Genomic DNA, 19,963 nt, shown 5'->3' with positions numbered 1-19,963 from the left:
GGTCCTACTGACATTGAGATCTCTTTTGCAATGGAGACATGGGCATTTATAAAGTTTCCAGTTCAACTAACTTGCATGTCTTTTAAATGTGGGAGGAAACTGGAGCATCCGGAGTAAACCCACACAAACACGGGGAGAACATGGAAACTCCACACAGAAAAGCCAAGGGTTAAAATATCTCAAAGCCACTGTGCTGCCTATCATTGACATTTGGACTAGCTAAGTAGCTGACCTGCATAGTAAGGCGAGGCATACGAATGTTTATTTAAAAATATTTCCTTATCATTTCATTGGAGTGTATTTACATTTTGGATAACTAAAGAAAATCATTAGTTGGCTAGTTGAGTACCACTACTCATCGACTAATCAACTAGTTGATGACTAAATTTGACATTGAATGAATTAAGCCAATTTCAAAGCTTCATGGTCAAACTCAAATGTGACATTTATTTGAACAAATACAAGCACAAAATTGCATATACCTAAAGCAGCATTAGCATGAAGACAATACCTGCATTAGTTTACTAGGAATAGACTACCCATTTGAGCTGAACATTTCACCAGCCAAGTTTCACACGCTTTATTCACTAAGTGAAGGGAGTGGTGGCAGGTCTGTTCTGTTAAGGGTTAAAATAACTTAATGAATGGCTTTCAACTAGTCAATTAATTAAAAAAAAATAGTCAACTAGCTGGATGTTAGCTAGTCATAGTAGACTATTATCACTAGTCGTCCAATCCCTAGGGTGTATGCCGCTTTCATAATTTGTCCCATTGTATGAGTAACATCACTACCGTGTATTTACCATGCATTTTTGTCCCATCCATTTTGTGCTATTGCACAGCTCCATTAGCCTTTGGTAGAAATGGTTCGATGATTTGAGGAAACTAAATCCAGCAGCGGCAGGGTTTGAGGGGACATCAGTCAGCAGTGGTAGAAGCACTGCCAGACGAAGAATTGACAAGCTCATGTCATGATTTTCACTGGATTTAAGAAAGCAGGATGTGTGTGTGTGTCGACACACAGCAATAAGGACTTGAGGCTTTCAGCTCAGTGGTGTATCACTGCTGTCTGCTGGCTAGAGTGAATTGTTTGGTCCTACTGCCCTATGATTACTGGTCAAAGACAACCTGGTCTCAGGCTTAGTCATGATTCAGCAGCACAACATATACATTAATCTATTGGTTTGTGATATTGTGATGAAAAGCGCCTCATTTTTATCACAGCAGCACAAATTAATTCTAATTCATTCCGTGATGGCTGCATGAAATTAAAAGTGAAGTGGGGGGGTCGGGGTGGTTATGGCTAGGGTGGGGGGAAGGAGTAAGATTAGGTTATGGTTAAGGTTAGGGTCGGGGGTAGGAGTAGGTTTAGGAATAATGAGTTAAAAAAAAAAAAAAACCCTGTCATGAAAATTTGACTCATTTCGTCACGGGAGCACGAAAAAAAATGTGAGACTGGGCTGTCAAAGAAGAAACACCTCTCGAATTTTAAGTAAAATAACAATAAATTAAATGAGGCAAATCTATTTAGGTGTTATATAAAATAAATAGTGAATATGTTAAATTCTTGAATATGTTAAATTCTTCATCGTTAAACTTGCATTTGCAAACATTCATTATATATATATACATATATATATATATATATATATATATATATATATATATACAAAAATCTAAACGCAACACTTTTGGTTTTGCTCCCATTTTGTATGAGATGAACTCAAAGATCTAAAATCATACACAGTATCCACATACACAGTATCACCATTTCCCTCAAATATTGTTCACAAACCAGTCTAAATCTGTGATAATGAGCACTTCTCCTTTGCTGAGATAATCCATCCCACCTCACACGTGTGCCATATCAAGATGCTGATTAGACACCATGATTAGTACACAGGTGTGCCTTAGACTGCCCACAATAAAGGCCACTCTGAAAGGTGCAGTTTTATCACACAGCACAATGCCACAGATGTCGCAAGATTTGAGGGAGCGTGCAGTTGGCATGCTGACAGCAGGAATGTCAACCAGAGCTGTTGCTCATGTATTGAATGTTCATTTCTCTACCATAAGCCATCTCCAAAGGCGTTTCAGAGAATTTGGCAGTACATCCAACCAGCCTCACAACCGCAGACCACATGTAAGCACACCAGCCCAGGACCTCCACATCCAGCATGTTCACCTCCAAGATCATCTGAGACCAGCCACTCGGACAGCTGCTGAAACAATCGGTTTGCATAACCAAAGAATTTCTGCACAAACTGTCAGAAACCGTCTGCATGCTCGTCATCCTCATCGGGGTCTCGACCTGACTCCAGTTTGTCGTCGTAACCGACTTGAGTGGGCAAATGCTCACATTCACTGGCGTTTGGCACGTTGGAGAGGTGTTCTCTACATGGATGAATCCCGGTTCACACTGTCCAGGGCAGATGGCAGACAGCGTGTGTGGCGTCGTGTGGGTGAGCGGTTTTCTGATGTCAATGTTATGGATCGAGTGGCCCATGGTGGCGGTGGGGTTATGGTATGGGCAGGCGTCTGTTATGGACGAAGAACACAGGTGCATTTTATTGATGGCATTTTGAATGCACAGAGATACCGTGACAAGATCCTGAGGCCCATTGTTGTGCCATACATCCAAGAACATCACCTCATGTTGCAGCAGGATAATGCATGGTCCCATGTTGCAAGGATCTGTACACAATTTTTGGAAGCTGAAAATGTCCCAGTTCTTGCATGGCCGGCATACTCACCAGACATGTCACCCATTGAGCATGTTTGGGATGCTCTGGACCGGCGTATACGACAGCGTGTACCACTTCCTGCCAATATCCAGCAACTTCGCACAGCCATTGAAGAGGAGTGGACCAACATTCCACAGGCCACAATTGACAACCTGATCAACTCGATGCGAAGGAGATGTGTTGCACTGCATGAGGCAAATGGTGGTCACACCAGATACTGATTGGTATCCCCCCCCCCCCCCCAATAAAAGAAAACTGCACCTTTCAGAGTGGCCTTTTATTGTGGGCAGTCTAAGGCACACCTGTGCACTAATCATGGTGTCTAATCAGCATCTCGGTATGGCACACCTGTGAGGTGGGATGGATTATCTCAGCAAAGGAGAAGTGCTCACTATCACAGATTTAGACTGGTTTGTGAACAATATTTGAGGGAAATGGTGATATTGTGTATGTGGAAAAAGTTTTAGATCTTTGAGTTCATCTCATACAAAATGGGAGCAAAACCAAAAGTGTTGCATTTATATTTTTGTTGAGTGTAAGTATATATGTGTATATGTGTATATATGTATATATATATATGTGTGTGTGTGTGTGTGTGTTTGTAACCAACATCTTCTCCATGTGCACATGGTCTGCTTGCCAGTTTTTCTTTCCCATTATGTTTAATTTTACATGGCATGCTTTCAGAGATGGTCTGAAATATATAATGAGGTAATTTGCATTTGACTGCAGATTGAGTGACCTTTGCTTTTGCCAATAATTACTGTAAAGTCCGTCACTGTCTGTCATCACCAAGGATGTGGCCGAGACCTCTCTGTGCTCACAAAAGGTTAGCTGCAGGCTTGTGAAACTTATGAAAAAGGAAAATGTCATTAGAGCAGTGGAAAAGACAGTCAGAATTAACAATTGGAAATTCGATCACGATGGCTTTAAGAGCGGTGTGCAATTCCTACTATCACTGGTGGGGGGAAAATTCATTTCGTCAGTACAAGTGCAGAATGTGGGAAGGACACCCAGGGGTGCAACTTCTGTTGGCTCCACACGCCACTTTGACATTGCCAACACTCAAACACACTGGCAACACAAACTAAACAATCAGGCTGTAAATGCTCCTGAAGACCTCACAAGTACAATAATGTGCTGCCAAGGAATTGCACAGTATTTGTTCAATTCTGCTGGACAGTAATTGCTTTATGTGTTTATGAAAGGCCAAATTTTGTACCTTTCACCTTACACAACTCTTATGCCAGTGCATGGTGTTTAATTTGCATGCTGGTCCTCATTGGCATTGTGCAGTGAAACGTGACTGTGTTTATCATATGTTACGCCCTCTTCTGCCGACAACTCGGCCAAAGTCAAAACACACCTTTATTCTTCAAATAATTTTTCTGAAAGTGGGAAGGGGAAAACCGTAATTCTCAAGCTACACTTTGCTTGTATGTAAATGTTTAATAAATAGAACATTGCTTAGACCAAATTTTTAAACTGCCTATTTCACGCTGTGATGCTCATCTGAAATTGACTGGGTCAACTCAGACAAATTCAAACAGTGCAGAATAAAACAGCAGTGAAAAAAGGAAGGTTTTGAGGGGGCAGAGCAGAGCACTAACATCAGAGGCTCTGTTTTGTGCTCTCTTGGTTCTAGTCGCAGCGGCGCGTCACGTTTCACCTGCCGGATGGCTCCCAGGAGAGCTGCAGTGACAGCGGTCTGGGGGACCACGAGCCTGTAGGCAGTGGCTCCCTCCTCACACAACCTCTCCCTCTGGTGCAGGCACAGGATGACTTCTACGAACAGGCCTCCCCTGATAAGAGGACTGAAGCTGACGGCAACTCTGACCCCAACTCTGGTGAGCAACGCCTTTTGGCGGTCCAGTTTGTATGCATGCATATAAGGTCTCTTCCTCTTGAATTCTTTTTCACTTTTCTGTAAACCACATATGCACTTGAAGCAGAAATGATAAAAAGAGCAGTAGATTGGAGACTATGATCCACTTTAATGAGCACTGTGTGAGAGTGCTAATGTGACTTTTCTTTCAAACACGATGGCTGCTATTTCCTGCTGAGTGTGATGTCTGAAAATTGTGACACTATATACTTATATATACACTCAACAAAAATATAAACGCAACACTTTTGGTTTTGCTCCCATTTTGTATGAGATGAACTCAAAGATCTAAAACCTTTTCCACATATACAATATCACCATTTCTCTCAAATATTGTTCACAAACCAGTCTAAATCTGTGACAGTGAGCACTTCTCCTTTGCTGAGATAATCCATCCCACCTCACAGGTGTGCCATATCAAGATGCTGATTAGACACCATGATTAGTGCACAAGTGTGCCTTAGACTGCCCACAATAAAAGGCCACTCTGAAAGATGCAGTTTTATCACACAGCACAATGCCACAGATGTCGCAAGATTTGAGGGAGCGTGCAATTGGCATGCTGACAGCAGGAATGTCAACCAGAGCTGTTGCTCGTGTATTGAATGTTCATTTCTCTACCATAAGCCGTCTCCAAAGGCGTTTCAGAGAATTTGGCACTACATCCAACCAGCCTCACAACCGCAGACCACGTGTAACCACACCAGCCCAGGACCTCCACATCCAGCATGTTCACCTCCAAGATCGTCTGAGACCAGCCACTCGGACAGCTGCTGAAACAATCGGTTTGCATAACCAAAGAATGTCTGCACAAACTGTCAGAAACCGTCTCAGGGAAGCTCATCTGCATGCTCGTCGTCCTCATCGGGGTCTCGACCTGACTCCAGTTCGTCGTCGTAACCGATTTGAGTGGGCAAATGCTCACATTCGCTGCCATTTGGCACGTTGGCGAGGTGTTCTCTTCACGGATGATGCGAAGGAGATGTGTTGCACTGCATGAGGCAAATGGTGGTCACACCAGATACTGACTGGTATCCCCCCCCAATAAAACAAAACTGCACCTTTCAGAGTGGCCTTTTATTGTGGGCAGTCTAAGGCACACCTGTGCACTAATCATTGTGTCTAATCAGCATCTTGGTATGGCACACCTGTGAGGTGGGATGGATTATCTCAGCAAAGGAGAAGTGCTCACTATCACAGATTTAGACTGGTTTGTGAACAATATTTGAGGGAAATGGTGATATTGTGTATGTGGAAAAAGGTTTAGATCTTTGAGCTCATCTCATACAAAATGGGAGCAAAACCAAAAGTGTTGCGTTTATATTTTTGTTGAGTATATATACACACTCATACTGGTGACAAATTAAAGGTGTTGTGAATGGCATTTTAAAATTAATATTGCAACTAACACATTTCTTGTGTCAGTATTTATTGGATTTAATTGTTTCTTGTGCAGAGAATGAAGCAACACTTCCTCTGTGCTCGCAGCTTTTCTCTCTTATAAGCACAATATCAGCCTGAAAACATGTGCATGTTTAGGGCATGAGATTTATGTGTGTGCACATTTTGCACATGTGAGTCCTGCTGTCTTAAAACATTGCCCCTCTCCCCCTTTATAAAAAGACAGCAGAACTCAGTACTCACCACATAGCTGTTGATTTTTATTCAAAGTGGTTAATGGCAACTACTTTCCAAAAATATGTCCAAAAATCACATTCAGAGGTTAAAAATGCCTCTGACCAAGAATGTGGTTGGACTAAAAGCCACATACATCTGTTTTGTTTTTTGTTTTTTTGTTTGTTTGTTTTTCTATGTAGAGCACTGTTCATGATGTCAAAATACTCTGCCAGTTCTGCTCAGTGCCAATGAGGGTGCATTTAGGTTTGTTTGCATCCTGATGTGTGGCACAACTTTGACATCTACTGGCAGAAAAATCATGCACACCTCCTTTCAAGGAAAGCTCAAAATACTGCTGTGTCTTAGTGAGACACTGGTCCCATGTACAGTTGTATGTAAAAGTTTGGGCACCCCTTATTATTTCCATGTTTTTCCTTAATAAATCATTGGTTGTTTGGATCAGCAATTTCAGTTAAGTATATCATATAACAGACAAACACAGCGATATTTGAGAAGTGAAATTAAGTTTATAGGATTTACAGAAAGTGTGCAATAATTCTTTAAACAAAATTAGGCAGGTGCATAAATTTGGGCACCCCAACAGGAAAACAAATACATCAATATTCAGTAGATCCTCCTTATGCAGAAATAACAGCCCTTAAATGCTTCCTATAGCTTCCAGTGAGAGTCTGGATTCTAGTTGAAGGTATTTTGGACCATTCTTCCTTACAAAACTTCTGAGGTTAGTTTGTTTTTTTGTTGTTTTTTTTTTCCCTGTCTGCATATATAATAATGGTAAGTGCCACACTGGCAGAACCATTTATGAACATTAATACACATATATGCAATTTTTTCTTGCAAGACAGAAGGTATGTAGTGCATGAGTGAATGTGGTGTGTGTGTGTGTGACCCCCATCCGCCCTTCCCGATCAGCCTACAGCATCCTACTCAAAGCCAACCGACAGCTTCTATCAGGAAGGGCCGACCACCAAAACAACACAAAGACAGACAAGAACGAGAGACAAGTGGTGAAGACAATAACTGTGACTTAAGACACAGAGGAGACGGGGCCCCAACCATACGACATACCATGACAAACAACCACACATTAACAAACAGTGACAGCTACAGTCTGTTGTCTAATTAGTGAGCATCCATACCCTAATCCAGAACACTATAGTGTTAATCCTCTTAACAGCACCCAAAAACCAAATTGTGGTGATGGCCACAAACACGCGACCATCAACACACAGAGACCCAGATCACAGCTAAATATCCGATCACAACTGTGGCTGGTGTGTTGGGCCAAGACAAGAGTACAGAACCTTACCATATGACATGGACCACTCCGGCACATCAGAAGCCACCCGGCCGGCCACGAGCAATGATGGAAGTGGGTCCAGGATGCAGGGCCCCGGATAAGCCAGGAGAAAAGGGGCAGCGGAAGGGCACAGGGGCCAGGAAAGGCAGCCCCTGCAGCCACTGGGCAGCACAGCAAACCAACAGGGGAGCGGCCCGACAGCACCTTAATGCACCCCCGACAACACCCCCCCCCCCCCCACAGGGTCACAGAGAGCCGCCCCAAACACGAGGGAAGCACACAGGGCGCTGGCATGGGCCCACCAATAGGGGGAGCCCCAGAACCACACCACCCAGGCCACGGCCCCCAAGGGCGGTAGCGAGCGGTGGCAAGGACGGGGAGCAAAGGAGCCACCGCAACCGAATCCACAGCACAAGGTAAGGACCACCGAGCTTGTCTGGGGCCCAGCCCCCAGACAAGAGGCGAGGCCTGACCCCGGGGCCAGGAAGTGCCCCGGGGTTGGAAGTGCCAGAACTTCTCAGGTTTGTTGGTTTCCGAGCATGGACAGCCAGCTTAAATCACACCACAGATTTTCAAGATGGCCATTCCAGAACGTTGTACTTGTTCCTCTGCATGAATGCCTTAGGAGATTTTGAGCAGTGTTTAGGGTCGTTGTCTTGTTGAAAGATCCAGCCTTGGCACAACTTCAACTTTGTCACTGATTCATGAAAATTGTTCTGAAGAATTTACTGATATTGACTGGAATCCATGTGACCCTCAACTTTAACAAGATTCCCAGTACCTGCACTGGCCACACAGCCCCACAGCATGATGGAACCGCCTCCAAATTTTACTGCAGGTAGCAAGGGCTTTTCTTGGAATGCTGTGTTCTTTTTCAGCCATGCAAACCACCCCTTGTTATGTCCAAATAACTCAATTTTAGTTTCATCAGTCCACAGCACTTTATTCCAACATGAAGCTGGCTTGTCCAAATGTGCTTTAGCATACCTCAAGTGACTCTGTTTGTGGCGTGTCTACAGAAAAGGCTTCCTCTGCATTACAGCATCTCTTTGTGCAAAGTGCGCTGTATAGTTGAACGATGCACAGAGGCACTATCTGCAGCAAAATCATGTTGTAGGTCTTTGGAGTAGGTCTGTGGGTTGACTGACTGTTCTCACCATCCTTCACTTCATCTTATCTGAGATTTTTCTTGGCCTGCCACTATGGGCCTTAACTAGTACTGTGCCTGTGGTCTTCCATTTCCTCACTATGCTCCTCACAGTGGAGACTGACAGTTGAAATCTCTGAGATAGCTTTTTGTATACTTCCCCTAAACCATGATGTTGAACAGTCTTTTTTTTCAGGTCATTTGAGAGTTGTTTCAAGGCTCCCATGTTGCCACCAGTGGTGGGCACAGATAACCCAAAAAATAAATAAATAAATAAATAAATAAATACTTTGATAACAGATAATCAGATAACTGAAAAGCTGTCTTTGATAAAGATAAAATGATAAACCACCCAAAAATGTATGGGAAGTTACAGATAACTGATAACCGATAAATTCCAGTATTGTCTCTGGTGCCCTTGCAACTACTAATAAACTGAATTTGAGTTTTAACACCAAGATCACTTCTAATAGCATCAAAAGCGACAACAAACCCAAACAATGAGCTCGCACTTCTGTCTTTGAACATCTTGCCCCCTGCTGGAAGCGCTTGTTTAATACATGGCTTCCAGCACAGAAGCAAGCTGAAAGCAGCCATAAAGCCCAGCTCTCTACCAAACACAATGCTCCAGTCAGGCGGAGGTCTTGGAAAATAAAGCAGTGCTGACTTGTCGTTTTGATTTATAAATAACATTAATACCGATAGAATAACTCCATTAATGTCAATTCTGTCATTTGTACAAAGTTACAATATAACATATATCTTTTAATGTTGAATAATGCACTAATTCTGAGGTTTTGTAACAAACACAGACAGATCGCAAAGGATTCTGGGTAAAATGTGCCTCTGCTAAACACTGATTGGTTCAGTCATTCATTATGTAAACCAACACGTTAATGTGACATGTGCCGTGTGTTGGTGTTTACAGATAAATTTGCTTTTGTAAAATATTCCGTTTTTTTATTTGTAAAAACAGGCATTTTTACGGAGCCCTGGAAGTGTCATCGCAAAATGTTTTGCATGTGGAGAGAATGTGCGCACGTTTTATGATGTTGTGCACATGTTTTATTATTTGTAAAACGTGCACTCAATATTGTTTTGACACATAAATGTTGGCTATTCTCCCTATTGACGTTTCAAATCCCACAAAACCTCAGAGAGTTCGCCGTGCTGCGAGATCTCAGTAACATTGAGAACTGCATTGAGACGCTGTAATCTTGCTGCACTTTAACCGTCTGCTGCACACAGACAACACCATTAACATCACAACATAAAACTATTTTTATATTGTGCTGAAAACGCTCATGACTATATGCTCTGGGTTTATAGACATTGTTATTGTGTTTATTTTATATAAACATGGGAGAATCACAGGCTGTGTCTCCATTATTTTCATTGGGAGCTGCTGTGAGCTACATTCGCTTCCTGTTCATACCGTTCTGGGGGAAAGTGAAGTTTGCTCTTTAACATATTAGAGAAGCTTGAATCTTCAACTGGACGGGGTTGCTTGACGCGAGGACGTTTCGCTTCAAATCGCAGAAGCTTCCTCAGCTAAAATTCTTGCTCTGGTAGTCTGACTTCTGTCTTGACTCTTGTAAACAGAAGCCACAAACGCTGGAGTTGTAAACCTAACCAAACCAGATCTCCAAGAGTTGACAGATGTGGTCTGGTGTGAGTTTGGTCCTTTAAAGTAGAGACACATACTGCATCAGTTTTTGCCTCACAGCTGAGATGGCCTCAGCGGTGGGGATGCAGGTGAACAACGTCACATCAAATGACACTATAGCTTCATCTGCCTCCAGCTGCAGGTCCTTGAGATCTGTCTTAACACCACGTTTTTTCCTGTTTAGGGGGAATTACTACAGCCAGATCCATGGTTGTGCGATGGGATCTCCCGGTATCCCCCATTGTGGCCAATCTGTACATGGAGCGAGTGGAGAAGACAGCCTTGATGTCTTTCACGGGCATCTCTCCCAGTCACTGGTTCAGATATGTCGATGACACATGGGTTAAAATCAAGCAACAGGAGGTTGAGGACTTTACAGAACACATCAACTCAGTGGATTCCAATATCAAGTTCACACGTGAGGATGCCAGAAACAACCATTTAGCCTTCTTGGACTGTGATGTTATGATGGGAGAGAACAGGCAGCTCCAGACGGGTTTACAGAAAACCCATTCACACTGACTAATATCTGCTCTTTGGCTCAAACCACCCCCTTGAACACAAGCTCGGGGTGATCAGGACTCTTCAACACAGAGCCTTACAGGTGCCCACAACTGCAGAGGGAAGGGCTAAAGAACAACAACTTGTACGGAAAGCCCTCACAGTATGTGGGTACCCACGATGATCCTTGGACAAAGTGCAGAAGTCCCAGAAAACAAAGAGACCAGATAGACAGGAGACGGAGACAAGAAGAAGAGGAGTAGGGGAAAAACTACAGAGGATCTTCAGACAGCACAAAATCCCAGTTTACTTTAAACCGGTTAACACCTTGAGACAGAAATTAGTTCAGCCGAAGGACAGGATCCCTAGTTACAAACAGAGCAATGTAGTGTATTCTATCAGATGTCAGGAAAACTGTAATGAACACTACATAGGTGAGACTAAGCAACCTTTACACAAAAGGCTATACCAGCACCACAGAGAGGTCACAAATGGACCTCAGTCTGCAGTTCATCTCCACCTGAAAGACACTAACCTCACGTTTGAGGATAAGGAAGTTAAAATCTTAGCCAGAGAGAAGAAATGGTTTGATAGAGGGGTCAAAGAGGCATTCTATGTGAAACAGTTGAAACCCAGCCTTAATCGGGGAGGGGGTCTGAGACACGCTTTGTCCCCTATTTACAATGGGGTACTCAGATCAAACCAGTTTCAGTCTTTTGTTCATGGTAATGAGTCATTCACATCATCAGGAGAGTCGTGAAGGGAGCCATCAGGAGAGACTTCCGTCCCATCATTAGGAGGGACAGCTGCCCTGTCATTAGGAGGGTGCTTACTAGAGCACAATAGGTGCTAATTAGAGCTATTGTTTAGTCACCAGCCTATAGCAGTCGGCCTCTCGGTAGGAGGGGTCTGGTTAGGTTTAAAACTCCAGCGTTTGTGGCTTCTTTTTACAAGAGTCAAGACAGAAGTCAGACTACCAGAGCAAGAATTTTAGCTGAGGAAGCTTCTGCGATTTGAAGCGAAACGTCCTCGCATCAAGCAACCCAGTCCAGTCGAAGATTCAAGCTTCTCTAATATGGAAACCACCTGGACAACTGAGAGCTTACACAGAAACATTGCTCTTTAATGTCTTGATTATTGTTCTTTACAACACTGTTTGTCCTCTTTCTTCGAGACTAATATATAATATGTCTGAAATTCGGTTTACGTTTATTAAATTCCACGCAGATTAAACATAACAGACATGGATTATTTGTTATAATTGTTTTAGCAAGTTTTCAGGGTTATCATGCATGCAGTCTATTAGCATGACGAAAAGCATAACAAATACATTTTTGTAGTATAATATTAATTTACAACTGTCATCGTGTTGATTCTCTATATGTTGTTGACTGCAGCGACTCTCTGGCACGCAAGGGATTATGGGATACGTCAATAGGGCGAATGAACACTACTGGCCAGTAGATGGCAGCAGAGACCTTGAAAACTTGCCCAAACAAAATTCCAGATAATCCATGTCTGCTACATTTAAGATGCTTGGAATTTAATAAACACAGACACAATAACGTCTATAAACCCAGAGAATATATTCATGAGAGTTTTAGGCACTAGAGTTTAATGCTGTTGTCCATAGAGCCTGATCAGAGTGTTTCAAATGCATTTCTCATGTTGTGAACGTACTAAGATTACCCTATCCTACCCATAATGCACTGCTGGACATAGCATATAGCCACACTAAAACCTTAAAAATTAGCGCATTACTTTAAAATTAAAACATATATCAGATATTTTCACTTTATAAATCTTCAGACATGACATTAATTTAAATAACTTGTCTGACATTAGTGTGGTTAAAAGTTGAACCATAAGTTAAAAATGTATGCATCTGGATGACTTGGGTGATATTGGCTGCATATCAGTATGGGGTTAAGTGAAATGAGTTTTTATTTTTTTGGGACCAGTTCTCCTTTGTCTACAGAGGATAGAGCGGTTTCTTCTTAAAGCAGCTCTTCTCTGTTTTGCAGAGGATATAACTACACATCAGCTATGAAACATTTAACAGGTAGGTGCTCAACTGATTTTAAGTTTTATAAATATTTGTAGCTGGTTAGCTTTATTTACCACGTTATCGGTCTAAAAATTATCGGACAAAAATTTATCGCAAGATAATTAGTCCGATAATGGTTTTTAAAGTTATATAAAAAGATAATCCGATAATGAAAACATTATCTTCGATAATTATCGGTTTTCGGAACTGTGCCCACCACTGGTTGCCACTCATCAGAAGAGATGCAAAGAGGGGGAATATTTGTTAATGGCCGCCTTAAATACCCTTTCTCATGATTGGATTCACCTGTGTAAGGAGGTCAAGAGTCTATGAGCTTACCAAAACAATTTTGTGTTCCAATAATTAGTGGTAAATGTATTCAAAATGACAAGGGTGCCCAAATTTATGCACCTGCCTAATTTTGTTTAAATAATTATTGCACACTTTCTGTAAATACTAGAAACTTCATTTCACTTCTCAAATATCAGTGTGTTCGTCTGCTATATGATGTATTTAACTGAAATTTCTGATCCACACAACCAATGATTTATAAAGGAAAATCATGAAAATGATCGGGGTGCCCAAACTTTTGCATACAACTGTATCACCAGCTTCAAAGCTCCATTTTCTTAATAATATTCCCTGATGTGGTGTTTGATCATTGTGATGTAGGGGCAGTAAAGTGGTGCAACCAGTTTGCATGTTTGCTTCTTATTTCCATATACTAAATTTGAGTTGGATCATGTATGCCTTACATCTTTGATACGCTTTTGGGCTGTCCTACATGTTTGCTGAAATGTTCTGGAATAGGTGGACGAGCGGGATGGAAGGGGGACAGAAAGGCCAAAGATTTACGACTGCTACTGAATGCATGGCAGTGAGCGTGTGTGCAGAAAACTATAAAAAGAGGTCTAAGAGATGATTTTTGGAGGAAAGAGAGTGCAGACAGGATTATAAGAAGAAAATCTGCTGTATAATGCATGGGTGTCATTCAAGTAAAGAAGTAGCTATTGGACCACACTACCTTGAGCCTGCTCTGTGTTGTGCCCCAGCATTTTTTTTGTGTGGAGTCTATCAGCTCTGTACATGTATTGCAGACACAAAGGGGCACAGACGGAATGCAAATGTAATATATGGAAATCTGGCCTAACAAGATATCCACAGTTCAAGCGCACCTGTACATCTGACATGCTTTGTAAAATTTGTGCAAAAACAAAATTCGGGCAGACACCAGACCCTGAGTGACCCATCCAAAAATAATAGAAGCTAAAAGAATATAGTTTAGGCCAAAGGTGGGCAAGAATGTGTCATGAAATGTCAAGATGATGCAAGATTTCCCTGCAAAAGATCACCTCAGTAGATGGTTTTACTGATAAACTCCTGTCCTCACCTTAAAGTCCTAATCATCTGTGAAATCACCTGTAGAGGTGATCAGTAGCAAGAAAACCTGCACTGTGCTGACGTTCCATGTACACCCCAGGTTTCGAAGATTGTGGTTGAGTAGACTGTTGAACAACTTTGTCCAAAATCTCTCTGAATGATTGGAATGGCCATTCAGTGGCTGATTTACACCTCCAGTTATGAAAAGCACTTAAAATCCTCCACTGGGATATGCAAAAATAATTTTCAGTTTTGTTTTATTAATAGGTAAAGACTACAACTCCTTAAAATGTGATAACAGCTGGGATAAAACAACATGTCACTTGAAGGAGCAAATATCATTTAATTTCAAGTCATTTGATTGCTTAAGTAGGTTTCTAGTGGATGCATGAGCAGGTCATTCATTTCACGGTTAATCATCCGGAGTTGTTCATTCTTCCCAGGAGCAAACCTTAACCTCACATAGGCTCCTCACCTATTTGGGAAACTCATTTGATTTATTTAGAGATGATTTCCCAGTTGGAAGCCTTGGTGCTCGACTGAAGATGTTAACTTCCCACTATTTCTGGTGGGAATGTACATCTCCGACCCAGTTTTCACATTTTATCATTAAGAGGTGAAGCATGTGGGGAGATCAAGTGCATTGCCCCAAGGTCGGTGCCAGCTTGCCTGCTGAGTGAGGAGCAGGCAGTGTCGCATAAACACGAGTGCTGTGAGTAAATGGTGTGTAGGTAAGATTTCATACACACATTCATACAAATGGTTAGCAGATGTACTTAGTACCTATAGAATGTAGGCCCATCCAATAAGAACACCCCATCTTCACAAATAAATCATGCTGCACATGGCAAACCCATGTGCATCTGCAACTCAGCTAATGGGTTTGCAAGGTTGCAATGAAAAGAACATTTTAAATGTTTTAATAAATGTGGCATTCCTCACAACAGGTTTACAGTCAAAAAAATGACAAAAGCAGCCACGTTTGTTCTCTCAAATACCTCTGATCTATGGAATACCTTTAACATACATTTGTTGTTGCAAATGTTTTTCTGGCAAAATGTATTCATGTGTAATAATACTTGTTTGTGTTTGTTTTTAACAAAACACTTCTATAAGGACTACATTGCAATAAGTGTCCATCATTTTGAAAATTTAAGTTACACAAAGGTCAAATCCAAGAGTGCACAATTTTAAAAATAAGACATCACTGACTGTAACATCTAGCCTTAGCCAAGTGCTTTAAGTTAATCTTAAAACTGATATCATTCCTTAGTTAAAAATAACACATGCAGCAGAAAAAATACCTTGTAAGATTACTGTTTTGTTCACATGCTGATTAAAATGTGATCAGTATACGTATATTACTTTTCACATAATTTAAGGGAAACATAGTTGACTTGTAATAATGATATTAATAATATATAAAGATATAATATTCCACATTTAATAATATTGTAATCTTTTTGTTTTTGAATTGAACTATATTAAGAATGGTTACATTAGCTGTGGCTTTTCAGCCTGTGCCACTTTGATTTAGAACGCACTGCTCCACAATCCAGCATCAACTTGAAAATGAATTCAGTGTCATCAGAAAACTTTATTTAAATGACATGTTACATGCTTTTTAACATCCCGATTAGCAACACAACATCAAAGTACTCATGATTGTAAGTCTTCCTGTGCAATGTCTCTGTGATGACAGATATATATTTCTTAGATTTTTTTACAGTTACATCCAACACTTATTAGTGTTTTTAACAGGCTGCGTTTATGGCTTGTGGCCGCAGGTGCACAACACCTTCTCACAGCTGCTGCTTTTAAAATGAACAGTTATCACTTAAAAACAAGTCGTCATAACGCGACATCACACTTGTGTAAACTTTGGAATTAATCTGTGCCTCACTTCTTAGCAGCTACATTCCATTGAAGTGCACGCTGGGATGCTTCTAGTAACTATGTCACCTGTCGGAAACACCCAAGTACTCACAAGTACTTTGTTTTCAGAAGTCTCCATAGCTGTTTGCTGTGAATGTTTTATACTTTGAAACGGCCACAGAAGTGCACAAAGTAATCCTGGTGGATCATCGGATGGTCACTAATAGCCTAAATCTAAATTATGATTTCAGTGCGACATGTCCTTTAGGGCCCTTTCACACATAGTGTGAATATGTATAACTCAGGACAACTCACGGCAGTAGAGGCCGTATGAGTGCACCACAAAACATCGCGGCAACAGGCAGGTGTGCATGATGCCAGTGGGATGGTTCGTGCACACGATGGTGCCTTTTGAGTAGGAACACAGCTGCTCGCACTGTGTTCCATGGGACAAGGTGCACCATATCGTGCCGCTGATGTGGAGGAACATCAGCAATTAAAAACCAGCTGTATAATTAGTGAATATCACTGGGTTGATATAAATAATACATCAAAGGGGACGCACTACAGAACCCCACAGTTAAATAACCCTGGTTAAATCCACTCTCAGGATATGAACCCGCGCACTCTGATTACCAGACAGAAACTTTACCACTGCACTACAATCACTGTCTTGGAACAGGAGTGCAAAATGGCAAAAATCAACAAGCAGAGAAATGCATTAAAAAAAGCACTGTGATAACTGACCAAACTGCATTTGGTATGGTATATTTCTGCTGATACGTGACTGAAAGTGGCGTATTTGTTGCACTGTTGGGTTGTCCTTGTCCTGCGGCACACCGCTCACAGCCCTCATGGCCTGAACACGCATCCTGTCAGACGTGACATTCAGATCACCTGCTGCGTGTCCAAATCGACTGATGGCCCATTTTTATGTTTTCATGTATTTCCACACAAGCACACACATGCGGGATGTGTGCTGCAGCTGTGATGTCTAGAACCAGAGATGTTTCAACAGCTGTGGGCAGCCAGCCACGTCCCCTGTCCTGTCAAAGCACTCTGTGATCAAATGAGAGATGCATTGCCTACGGGGGGGTGCGCGAACCACATGCACATGTGTTGTGGGGGGAGCCGACACTCTGGCGACTTCACAGTATGATTGCTGACTGTTGTTATGTTAATAGTGCAAATGACCATACATTTTCTAAGTGACAAACGAGCGCTGTTAGGTATTCGTGTGTGTCACCTGGAATTTGGTTGACACCTGCCGCAAGACAGTTTGATGGGCTCGCACAGGGCAAATTCTGTCTTTCAGCCGCTGGTGTGTGCAAATAGCTGTAGCAACAGGTGTACGAGACAGCTACAATTTTACATGTTTTGCACACAATTCCTGCTTCAGGCACACTTTATGCACAAATCAACCAAATTCGCACTATGTGTGAAAGGGCCCTTAAGGATTGACCATATCTATTTCACTGTCTATAACTGTGCATGTGCTGTCTCTGCTTTGGCTGGTTTCATTATTTTACAGGTCTTTATTTTTATTTGATTTTTACTGTTTAATTTTTTCTGTATTTTGGATCTTTTGACAATGTTTTTGTAATTTTGTTGTTTTTGATTTCTTGTTATCAGGTCACTTTGAAATTTTTTTGAATAATGTCATTTCAATAATTTCAATATTTGTTGTTAAAATATGTATAATAATAATAATAATAATAATAATAATAATATATATGAAAGCCACTTACTGCTGCATTTCACAGGCATATATGTTACAAATCAGGGTTCTAGCTAGAACAATTTTAGTGTTGGGTAAATTACTTGATTGCAGCTCACGTTTAGGGGTGCAGGGGCCCCCGGCAGGGGTGAAGGGGGCAGAGCCCCCTGAAGCTTTAGGGTTTTATACCTCTAAAATGTTATTTGCAAGCCCTATTTTAACCAGTTTTGAGTGGTTTTAGATGCATTGAAAGCAAGAATAAAAGACACAAAAATGGCATTTATGTTGTTTGTAATACCAAAGTTCTTTTTGAAATGTTTCTGTCAAAGTCTAAGTTAATAAAATAAATAATGTTGAAAAGGTTAAAAACACATTAATATTTGACTGGCATATAGCATTTGCTCTCTTCTTTCCTCCAGTGAAGCAGCCAGATTTTTTTCTGTCATGACAGCTTTTTCCAACATATTTGAGTGGGATTGCATTACTTAAATGCCCCCCCCCCCCCCCCCCCCCCCAGCTCTCACCGTCAGTGTGGTTTTCCTCCCGAGATTTTTGGAAACAAGAGCTTTTAAACTGTAAAAAAACGTAAACTTATTAATGTATCAGCACTGGATTATTTTAATGAAACATTTTAATGGAGTTTTCTTTTTTCCTTTAAGTCAGAGCAGAGAGAGATGCTGTACATCTCCATTCTGATCTGCTTTCAGCGAAGACTGCTGATCTCTGCCATTTGCTGCAGAGATATGAAGAAAATGAGAAATATATTTATTATTTCTTTATTATTTGGTTGAAACTACAAAATAAAAAGTACAACACTATAAGCTTGTAATACGATCGAATTGGTGCCTATTTCACCAACATTTTAGTTAATTTTTTGGAAAACCCGTGCCGGGCGGGAGACGAAATTTGAACCCAAAAGCTTTGAGGAAATTTGCAGTGCTGGGTGGTACCGCCTGGCACCACACACCGCAGCTAGAACCCTGTTACACATATATTGAATTTACAACTTTAAAATCCACATCAGATACAATATTGGAATGCAACATCTTATCATGATTCATTTTGTATAATATGATATGAAATGTTAAGTGCTATATTTTGTGCACATTCAGATAAATTCCAACGTGTAAGCGCAACATGCATTTTGCATTACATTTGCCATCTTGTTGTTGGAGATGTTATCACTGCTTTCAAATGGAAAATATGTGGGGTAAGTATGAACTCCGCACAAAAAGAACAAATGCGTATGATGATTTGCGCATTACTTTTCCATATGTTTTACTGCAAATTTTTCATGAGATTACTCTGTGGAGTGGCACAGTAAAATAAGTCAAATTAAATACCCAATATTTTACAAGATATATATTTTGGTAAAAAAAAGAATACGGCTTTTCCATGTTGTCCTCACTATTTCTGATTTGGGGTTATCCATGAGGACCTTAATACCACTGCTGCCTTTCACATAATAGGTAGTTTTCGTCTCCAAATGAGACTAATCAGTACCTTGCAGACCCAATTCATTTTTGCCTTAGTATGAACTGAAATATGATTCAAACTGATAATCCTGAAGTAATAGCAGCTTGCATTTTTCATTGTGGCAATTACATTAAAGCATTTGTAATTGGGAAAAGTTGGCAAAATGATATTGTTGAATTTTAGTTATTTTCAGAATGTGAACTTGCTAATTTCCTTTCATGTAGTACCTGGAAGCATTTATTCTTCAGTGTAGGTTGTGACTTTTATCAGAACTCAAAAAAAAAGTACATAGTGTGGGAGTTGTTGGAGATGGTGGGAGATGTTAATCGTGCTTTATAATAGAGAAGAGCATAAAATTCTGTATTTTGCTTCTTTGAATCTTGAAAATGTTGTGAAACCTTCAACAGAGTCAAAAAAGTAGAACTGCAGAAGAGATATGTGAAAATAACAGGAACAGATGGATGATAATCATCGGCACAGCAGTTTCAGTCAACACTATAATTATATTTGAAGTGTTCAATTGGAAAGACAGTTTTCTCAGTAATTTTGTTTTTGGTTTTTGTTTGTTTTTTATGAATACATATACA

The 19,963-nt window shown here is 41.0% G+C and overlaps 1 protein-coding gene across 4 annotated transcripts in view; it reads left to right on the top strand.

The window, feature by feature from the left end:
• Positions 1-19,963, top strand: part of LOC117530084 (protocadherin-9) — a 1,095,629-nt gene that overhangs the window by 742,775 nt on the left and 332,891 nt on the right. For 2 of the 4 annotated variants that reach the window (XM_034193042.1, XM_034193037.1), the window contains one exon: positions 4,516-4,591. In XM_034193042.1, the coding sequence (XP_034048933.1) occupies positions 4,516-4,591 (76 nt within the window). Of the gene's footprint in view, positions 1-4,389; positions 4,592-19,963 lie in introns of all 4 variants that reach the window. The other 2 variants (XM_034193029.1, XM_034193022.1) reach the window with 1 other exon arrangement.

The sequence above is a fragment of the Thalassophryne amazonica genome, chromosome 2 (assembly GCF_902500255.1).
Source record: "Thalassophryne amazonica chromosome 2, fThaAma1.1, whole genome shotgun sequence".
Lineage (NCBI taxonomy): Eukaryota > Metazoa > Chordata > Actinopteri > Batrachoidiformes > Batrachoididae > Thalassophryne > Thalassophryne amazonica.
The sequence above is the reverse complement of the archived record's forward strand: the minus strand, read 5'-3'. Positions and strand labels throughout refer to the sequence as shown.